The 10182-nt window shown below is 38.5% G+C and overlaps 1 protein-coding gene across 1 annotated transcript; it reads right to left on the minus strand.

Annotated features, from left to right (window-relative positions):
• Positions 1-412: 412 nt before the first annotated feature.
• On the minus strand, positions 413-8909 carry chrnd (cholinergic receptor, nicotinic, delta (muscle)). Its single transcript, XM_031285242.2, has 12 exons — positions 8680-8909; positions 7747-7892; positions 7390-7434; positions 7190-7299; positions 6580-6735; positions 5562-5671; positions 4364-4564; positions 3652-3763; positions 3414-3528; positions 3090-3300; positions 1226-1344; positions 413-795 (listed from the first exon to the last, which is right to left on the minus strand). The coding sequence occupies exons 1-12, from the start codon at positions 8735-8737 to the stop codon at positions 613-615; spliced, it is 1566 nt and encodes a 521-aa protein (XP_031141102.1). The 5' UTR covers positions 8738-8909; the 3' UTR covers positions 413-612.
• Positions 8910-10182: the final 1273 nt, after the last annotated feature.

Genomic DNA, 10182 nt, shown 5'->3' on the forward strand with positions numbered 1-10182 from the left:
ATGCATCCATCTCAGTCTGTTGAAGAAATATTACAGGATGCTTTGAAGCCTTAAGATAAAATAAATAAATGTGCCAAAAAACTAATTATTTTCCAATTTCTAATTGGTTTTCATTCCTTTATATCTGGAGAACATTTTAAACATTTGAAGGTTTAAATTAGAATCATTGTAAACCTAATCTGTAGCTATTCAAAAAGTATTTATAAACAGTTTTTCCCCACGTTCTCACCAGCTGAAAAACACAAATGTCTTTTTTATTTAAAGCTATTTGTGTCTTTAAATTACAAAATTCTGCTCAGTTTTCATCATCAAAACTCTCTTCGGTCTTTGGGTTTTGAAAACTGTAGAAACAATATTTAAAACTGATTAAAATGCATGTAGGACAACAGAAACAAAAATAAAATCAAAGATGTCTACGGAGTGTAAATGTTTATTCAGACCACACAAATATAATTTAAATAGCATTATACTGATTTAGTTATTCACTTCAAATTTAAGTGAAGAAAAAACACACACATCCATGTACCTGGTCGTCAAACAAAAATAACTAAAAAGCAACAAAGCAGTGTGTGTGTGTGTGTGTGTGTGTGTGTGTGTGTGTGTGTGTGTGTGTCACAGCAGGCGTGGGTTTTCCTCGCTGTAGTCGTGCGGGTCTCCTTTGAAGGGCAGGTGTGGAGGGTGGTTACAGATTCCCATCAGGAAGATGATGATGGTGCCGATGGTCATCACCGGGGTAACCAGGAAGAGACAGAGGCGGTCCACTGTACGAGCAATGCCGCTCCAGTTATCTTTCTCCTGTGAAGAGAGAGAAGTATAGAGACAGGTGGAAAAGAGAGAAAGAGAGAGAGAGATAAAGAAAGAAAGAGAGAGAGAGAGAGAGAGAGAGAAAGAGAGAGAGAGAGAGAGAAAGAAAGAGAGAGAGAAAGAGGAGCTTCAAAGTTATTTTCATTTGCTAAAATCGTGTGCCATTTCTTATTTTTCAGCATAATAATTAACTTTATTTATATCGCACTTTTTTCAACAAGGTTTCAAAATAAAAAATAAAATACAAACATAGGGATCCTAAAAACCATGGGATTAAATCAAATAAAGTTTAAAAAAGAATGTCCAGAGAGGGATGATAAAACACAGCAACATATTAAATATTCATAAACACTTTCCTATAAGGAATGTGTTAAGCCTCTGTTCTCTGCAGTACATCCTCCTGTCTTTCTCTCCGTCTCACCTCGTTGTAGTCGTTCTTGTTGTGCATGTGTTTGATGATGTAGTTTGCTCCGTCCACAGCCGGCTTGATCTCTGCATACAGCTGATCTGTCACACCCCCGTCTTCCTGCGGCTTTACAACTACACAGACAGCGGGATAATAAGGAAGACAATGAGGAAGCTCGGAGAGGAAGTCGAGGTTAAAACTAGTGAGATTTCTTCTACATGTCTGGGATTTACTTGTTGTTTCAATATCAAATTAGGATTATGTTTCTGTTCAACGTATAGTTAGTTAGGAACTTTATTGTCCATGTTGAGGAAAAGTATCTTTGGCTTCAAGGCAAAAACAATGATATGATGAGAACAAACTGTATCAACAAACAACATGATTTGGAATACATAAATACTAAAAAGTCACTCAGAGTGCTGTCCTCTGCCAAGGCATGTCCTATTTCACACATAGGCTGTAAATAAAGATGAACAACACCATTTCACTTCCTCCTGCTGTACAAAAGTGATCCAAAAAATCCCAGACACGAGCGCTGCTATCTTGTAATTTGGAGCCAGAAGGTGCTTCTCATGTCGCTTAAATAAACGAGAAAGTCATAAGAGGAGAGAGGCAACAAGCAAATGTGTTTTTAGAGGGATGAGACATTTTCAACTGAAGCGTCACGTTAATTAGTCAGCTGTTTGGGCGGAGTTAGCAACTCCTTCAGCTGCACGGCTTCCGGTAAGGCTGCTATCGTGCATCCTGGCATATAGCTCCTTGATGATCCCTCTTCGATGCTCGCTCCTCGAGGCAGAAATAAGAGCTTCGAGGCGGCCTTCAGGGATAGAACAACATCCGGTTCAGCAGAGGACCGAGGAGTCGAGGAGCTATCAAATAAGCGACATGAGAAGCAACCAAAGTATCACACATCCATTCTCCATTCACTTCACTGGCTTCCCGTTTCCGCCAGGATTGAATATAAGGTCTCCCTTCTTACCCACCAGTGCATCTATGGAAATGCCCGCCCCCCATCTGAAAGAACTACTCACCCCTCTAACTACAACTCGATCCCTCTGTTCAACAAACTCAAACCGCCTCCTTCTCCCCAAGACTAAGCTCAGCACCGTGGGTGATCAGGCTTTCTGTTCTGCCGCTCCTCGGATCTGGAATGCCCTCCCCGACCATCTGAGGGCACCTCAAACTACTGAGACTTTTAAAAAAGGACTAAAAATATTATATATAAACTAAATAAAATACTATATATTTTTAGCAGAACTTATGAGTTAATTAACCCTGTAAGTCGTTGCACTGTCTATTTGCATTTTAAATTGATGTTCTCACCATGCTTTTATGATCTTAACTGCAGCACTTTGAGATTTGCTCCAAATGTAAAGTGCATTACAAATAAAATCTATTATTATTATTATTATTACACCACCTAACCAATCACAAGTCAATCCCAGCTGTCAATCATGATGTTTCAGCCCATTTTTAATAGCATCAAATAACTAATAAAACTAAACTGATCAGGAAAAAAAAGAAAAAAAAAACATCAGCGTGATTAGAACTACCTAAAATGACAGAAACCATCTTTTTAAAAAATGTCTTTGGCGTGTAATTTGATTTTGTAGTTTCAAGAGAATCAGGCGAATAGTTTTAAATATTCATTGATATGGGGCGCCCTGGTAGATCACCTGGTGGAGCGTGAGCCCCATGTACCAATGCTCAGTCCTTAACTCAGCAGCCCGGGTTCGATTCCGACCTGCGGCCCTTTGCTGCATGTCTTTCCCCTCTCTCTCCCCCCATCCTGCCTACAGCTGTCCTATCAATTAAAGGCCAAAATGCCCCCAAAATAATCTAAAAATAACAAAATATTCATTGATATTATTGGACATACTTGCTGCGTGTGTGGCTCGTGCCGTCAGTCCGTGCCTCTCCGACTGTTTCTCGAACATCAGCTCACTGCGGGACTTGACGCTGTAGTACTCCTCCGCTGAGGCGATGTAGCCCACCGAGCTGGATCGCCTTGGCAACGCTCCGTCCCAGTAAGGCTCCGGCTCTGTGGGCTGGGACATATGCAGGATGCGGGGCAGCCGCTCGAGGAAGAACTGGAGAAGCATGTTTAAAGTCATGATGTGCAATTACAAAAACTACAGTTCACACACATTGGAGTATGTGTGTGTCTGATCGTTGTGTGTATGAGGGAGTGTGTGTCTGTCACCTTCTTGGTCCAGTCTGACATGACGTGTGTGCTCGGTGTCCTGAAGTGCAGGTTCAGGACAACCACACAGTTCAACACCACGATCGTCACCAACACCATGATGAACATCAAATATCTGAGACACACGCATACAAAGATGTTTTAAATTTTGTTGAGAAATTCTGGAGAGCTCTTGTACTGTGTGTAGTACTGCATTCATTCATGGCTTTCTTACTCATTCTGTGTGTGCGTTACTTACTTGACAATAAGTGGAACAGACATGGAAGTCTCCGGCAGCCTTTGAGAGATCAGCAGCAAGAAGACAGACTGAGCCAGCAGCACCGAGATGGACAAAGTCATCTTCTCACCACCTGCGCGCGCACACACACACACACACACACACACACACACACACACACACACACACAGAGTATCATTAATGTTTATATTTCATGCGTTTCCAATAAGTTGAGCAGATATGAAGATACTGAGGTTGAGCTTGTTTGGATAAATGTTATGTTTTGTTTTGTTGTTAGGATTGTGGGTCTTTGTTTTGTCAATGTGTGCATGTATGTATCATAAAGTGTATATGGTATTGAGAAATTTAAATAAAATCTTTTGAAATAAAAAGAAAAGGAAGATGGCTCTTTTGGTAAAGCGCATTTCAGCGCATTTCCAATTTAAGTTCCTGTCCCTGCAGCAGTCAACATTTACAGTTAATGTGTGATAATGTAAATGCAAGATTAATCAAATTTAGCATTTAATCTAAACTTGAGAAGCATGCTAGTTTAAAAATCATAATAAGCTCAAATCGAGTTGTTCACTGACGCTAAACTACTAAAAAAAATAAAGATTTGTGCATCCTTAAAAAGGTCAGTAGTACAAAAAGGAAAACTATTTTCCTCATAACGAAACAAGATTCCATTCATCTTCTCATAGAGGTAAGTTAAAAAATGAAAATGTGCACTGACTGTCAGCGGGCAGGTAGTAGACGAGCGAGGCCAGGAAGGAGATGAGCACACAGGGAATGATGATGTTGACGATGTAGAAGAGAGGTTTGCGTTTGATGACCAGGTAGAAGGTGATGTCCTGGTGCTTGTTGCTCTCCATGGGAATGTGCTTGTAGGTGTTTCTCTTGGCTGGTCGGTGGATGATCTCCCACTCACCGTTCTCTGTCGAAAACCAGCACGGAAAACAACGTAAATGACAGGACACAGACGGGGATTGAGGTTCAGATCGTTAAGACGCATATACTCCCCTAAATTGATGTTTCCCAGAGGTCATGTCCTCAATATTGTGTCTGGAAATAGAGATATTTTAACAACCTGAAAGGAAGTTTCTTGTGTTTTTTTTTTTTTAAACTAGATAAACTTATCTACAAAGTGACAAAATGTTCAGTTTAATTCAAATAAAAAAAAGTGAAATGCCTTAAAATCTGGCAAATTGTATTCCTGTTACCCGGGAGAATTCTTGAAAACAGTATTAAGACCATCATGTAGGGAGATAACGTTTACAGAAATGTCGAGTCAAACATTTCTATCTAAAAGTCTGGCTAGGGCCCCGATTCGTCCACATAAGTTTCATCCATACACCCATCCAAGCAGCACAGGAGGGTTTTTTAATACCAGAAACAAAACTGTTGGATGAATGAAAATGTAAACACAGCTTTGTTCATAGATCCCATGCACAAGTGAGGCAAACATGTTTGGAAAATGTCTGTGTTCTTCCATAAATCGAAGGGTTTATTCTTTGTACAGTGAACATTTTTAGGACACATCAGCTCGAAACTAAATTAACTAAATATTCTTTATTCCAATATGGACTTTTGGTGCATCCTAATTTGCCATATTTACCACTATCTTAACAGTAAATAATAAAATAAGATGTGGTATTACTTCAAAAGGGGAAAGTTATCGGAACGTTGCTGTGATGTGCAGATGTTTTTAAAAACATCAAACCTATTAAATATACATTTGAAACTTTCTTATTAATTACTTTTGCACCCCCACACCTACATGCTAACATTCATTTATTTTAGCCCACTGTAACATGAGAAGGACAGAATGTTAGTTGTAAAGTTGTACAAATGCTGCAATCTGTAGCATCAATAAAAACAGTTAAAAATCCTGAAACCTTAAAATATGAGTGAGAGATTGGGGGGACACTTACCCGTAAAGCTAGCAGGGTCAGTGATGATCCACTCCACCGTCCATTTGCTGGTTTCGTCCGCTTCTTCCTTCAGCAGCATCTTGATCTCTTTGGCGTTGTAGGTCAGAGAGCTGCAAAGCAACGTGGGAAACGGAGTTTAAAATCAAATTGATGAGCAGTATCCTGAGGAAAACCGTAACTACAAAAATCTGCTAAAAAGAAAAGACACGTATGCATGAAAAATGATTATAGTTTGTTATTTTTAGCTGCACAAACGTCTGAAGTTGATCGAAACTATCATAGGATTATTTGTGATTTCTGTGTTAAAAAGTATTTGTTCACACCTCCTTGCTATCATCTTGCTGTAAGCTCTTGACTCATGGTTTAGAAGCTCAATCTTTTGTTTTTTTGTAGATTCCTGCACCTTTATGATCAAACAATCAACATCAGAATCCTGATGTTCTCTCAGTTAGTATGTTCACACTTCATTATTCTGATCTGTAATCTGTTGTTGAGTCCCGACAACTGAAAACTGAAAACCACATTATTATTACCACATTATTATTAAAGTTTATTTAGATAGGGACAGATACAAAAAACATAGATAAGCTTAAACAGTCATCTGATGTACCATATCATGTTTTTAGCTGAAGCTAATTCATGACACTTGTCCCTAGTAGGGCTTTTGGTTAAAAATTAAAAATACAGATTAACATTATTAAAAATAAAACAAATGAAATAAAATTGAATGAAATTAAAAAAGAAAAGGAAGTATACATCACTATAATATAATAATATAACTATAATCCAAATACAGTCATAATCAGAGAAAGCAGATTCCATAAACTAAGTATTTAAATGATATTTGGACACAAAGTAAATATCTAAACATGGTAGGTTTTTTTCTTAACATATTTAGATCAACCTTGTCCAAGTGTCCTATTTGAGACAAATTCATCAGTGCCTTAAATGCACCACAGTCTTTATGTAAAGCCGTTCACCAGACAATACACAACACTGTCTGGTTTAAGCACCTTACGTGAATTTGAGCGTGCAGTTCTGCCAGTCGAAGGGGAAGTAGTTGACGTTGATGGAGCAAGAGGAGCGGAAGATGGCGGGAGGTAACCAGTAGCAGAGACCAGTAGAATCCACCAGTACGTTACTGTAGTAGGCCACCTGGAACTGGGCGTCGTTACTGGCAGAGAGAGAAAAACGATAGGATTACGACACACACATATGACATGATCGAAAGCTTTTATCCGCTAAAAAGAAGTATATACAAGGCAAACAGAAGAGGACCAAGGACTGAACCTTGGGGCACACCACAAAGCCGAGTTTTAGATGAAGAAGCACTGCTCCCCCCCAGTTTATAGTTTTTTAATTAAATAAAATCACACATGTATTTACTCGTCTTGCATTTCTTCAGTTCAAATTTGTTATTAAACATTTCAGCCCAGCCAGTTTCACAAATGTGCCAAAATCACTTGATTATTCTGGGGTTTGAAACATAAAAAGAGTACAACAAGTACTTCTCAATGCAAGTTTGGCCTGCCAAAAGTAACTGTATCATGTTGACATTGTGTTTATTACAGATTTGGAAGGATTTCTTTCCACAAATGGAAAAAAATAAGAAGGAAAATGAATCTCACTTGTTTTCCAACACAATCTCTGGCAACCAAACCATGTTGGTCGGCAGACGAAGCATATCGATGCCGTCAAACTCTGTCGTATTCCACGACAGCCGGTAGTCTGTCCAAGTCTATCAGCAGACACACAAATTGATAGTTATTGGACATAAATTATTCAAGAAAAAAAGTCAATGTAAAGTGAAAGAGTAACATTTACTTACGTGATCTATCCATACGTTGGTCAGCAGAGTCTCGTCGACTTCTTTCTACAAATAAAGAACAAATAACAGATTAAAGAGGCCAACTCTTCATCCTGACTTTCTGTCTTTTAGAACTTGCTTGTTCTTCATTAGAGATAAACTGGAGTATCAAAAATGTTTTAAACTAAAAAAAAAAGAAGTATATGCTTACTCTCAAAGTGAAAAAAATAAAAGTATATTTTCTGGTGTTAGTATCTGCAGGAGTATCAGAAATGTCACAAGGATACCCAGCCAAGGTACATGTTGAGCTCTACTTCAAAAGGATAATTATTCTAGCAAACCATACACACACATGCACGCACACTTTTATATCTGTACCAGAGAGATGAGGTTAGAGAGTGTGAGTGCGAGGTAAACGTCGACGGCTTCCTGCTGCTTCTCAACGGGACGCAGCTCTTTGTTGTATCCTTTCTCTTTTATCAGGTAGTTGATCAGACGCTCCTCCTCATTCCTGCCACAGCACTCTGACACACACACACACACACACACACACACACACACACACACACACACTCACAATCAATAAAACATATATTTTTTCATGTTTTCAAAGCCACAGCTCTATCATTTAAACACACAAAGACAAACAGCGTCTGAGAGTGTGTGAATACTTTCATGCCGGTCATATTTCAGGGTATCATTGCAGCTGCTCTGTGTTCAGAATACTACACTGCTGCTGTAATACCACCTGCCATGTACACACTGCGAATAACTGACAGACATTTCTAGTTTACCACACGGCCATGTTTATTTATTTACTGATAAGACGGAGGTTCCAGAAAGCTACAATAAAAGACTAAGAAAACTATTAAATATCTACATTTGAGAAGCTGAAACCAGTGATTTTCTTTTAAATAAAACGATTAATTTGAAGAGTTTTGTTGATTGACTAAATGACTGATCGGCTAATGACTCCCAGAGTTTATAAAATTTCACTGAGATGAGTTGCAAAAACTTTTCAAGTGAGAGTTTTAGTGCCTTGCGTTACAAGCTGTTTTTTTAACCTTGTAAGCAAATAATTGAGAGGGGGGAAAAAAACTGCAGAAAATCATTTGTTTAAGCATTAAAAAATAAAATGAATAGAAATATTAACAACTAACACCAAACATTTGCTGCTTTAATACTAAAAAAGTCTGTTTGGGCCATCAAAACCAGACGTCAGTGGAACTGTAGCTCACTCAAACCTTGGATAAAAGAAGTTTTACAACACAAGTTAAAGTCTTTGGGTGAAATTTTAAAACAGTAACTCACCAGATGAGAGCAGAGCGAGCAGGAACACGGTGCTCAGTGCTGCACCCTGAAGCTTCATGGCTGACTGGTGGTGACAAGAAGTCCCGAGTGCTTTAAGCCGCCGACCTTCTGCCAACAGTCAGAGTGACGGACAGGCAGCAGCTGCAGAAACACAGAGAAGAGAAAATAGAAAACACACAGAGGAGAGAGAGAGAGAGAGAGAGAGAGAGAGAGAGAGAGAGAGAGAGCAGCCAGCTGCCATCACCTCCACTCTGTACGGGAAAGAGGGCGGAGGTCAGATATAGTAACAACATCATAACAAAGATTTCTAACTTGTGATTTAGACTCCAAGATATTTCGTCATTAGAAATGAGAGAAATATCCAAGGTGACTACAAAAAAACCTTTCAACTTTAAAACTTAAAAAAAACAGTCTCCACTACATTGTAGTACAAATAAATTGCAATACAGGAACATAAACATGTTTGAGTTAATTTAGAAACATGTGCTTGAGGAAATGTAAACTGTATCTGCTTTGAATAATTAAAGTTTCATATGATTTCCATTAAAAAAAAGTTCAATTTACTCTACTTACTACGCAAGTATTGAAGGCTTCCAAGGTAGTTGTGATGTCTCAGAATAAAGCATCGAGGTCCACGCTTTAAACTGAGATATAAGTTAAAACTTTCCTCCTTAAGCAGATGAATGTGAAGACAAACTCTGTACACATAATTCTGCACCATGATCTAACATTAAAAGTGAAGTAACATGAGGAAAAACATATTTTTTTTAATGGAGGGAGACTAAGAATTTCAATAAAAAGAAGTAAAAAGCATGCATCTTGTCATTCACCTGTGAAGGGAAATCTGTGGAATCCATGGAGCATGATGACAGGATTACTTATATTCAGGTTGACTCAGTTATGTTGAAAAAGCACTTACAGTTTTAGGAAGTTATGGGACTTTACTTTAGGGTCAAACTGTGTAACCTGATGCACCTGCCTCACCTAGAAATGTTCATCTTTCCTGTTCAACAGTAGCCTGGTTGACACCAGACCCTTCTCAGTTGTAACTAGGCCTGGGCGAGATGGAGAAAATCAAATATCACAATATTTTTGAACAAATACCTCGATATTTATACCGCAACAATATTGTAGTGTTGACTATTGGTGCTTTCACAAAATATTTACACAATGAGATTGTTGATAAATAATCATCAGTAATGTGGATATAATGACTAAGTGTGTAAAGGCAAATAATAGAACAGTTACAACAGTCTGGTAAGTTCAGAAAATGACATAACTTTACTGTAATGCAGCCTTTAAAACCAGGAAAAGACACCACTTATGCCATATTACGATACTATGATATCCAAAATCTAAGATGATATCTAGTCTCATATCACGATACCGATATAATATTGATATATTGCCCAGCTCTAGTTGTAACTGAGAGTGGGTCTGGGCAAGCTTCATTCACAGCCCATTTCCAAAGGGGCGTCACCAACGGACGCCGCTCAAATGCCT

Source organism: Sander lucioperca, chromosome 23 (assembly GCF_008315115.2).
Source record: "Sander lucioperca isolate FBNREF2018 chromosome 23, SLUC_FBN_1.2, whole genome shotgun sequence".
NCBI classification, from domain to species: domain Eukaryota; kingdom Metazoa; phylum Chordata; class Actinopteri; order Perciformes; family Percidae; genus Sander; species Sander lucioperca.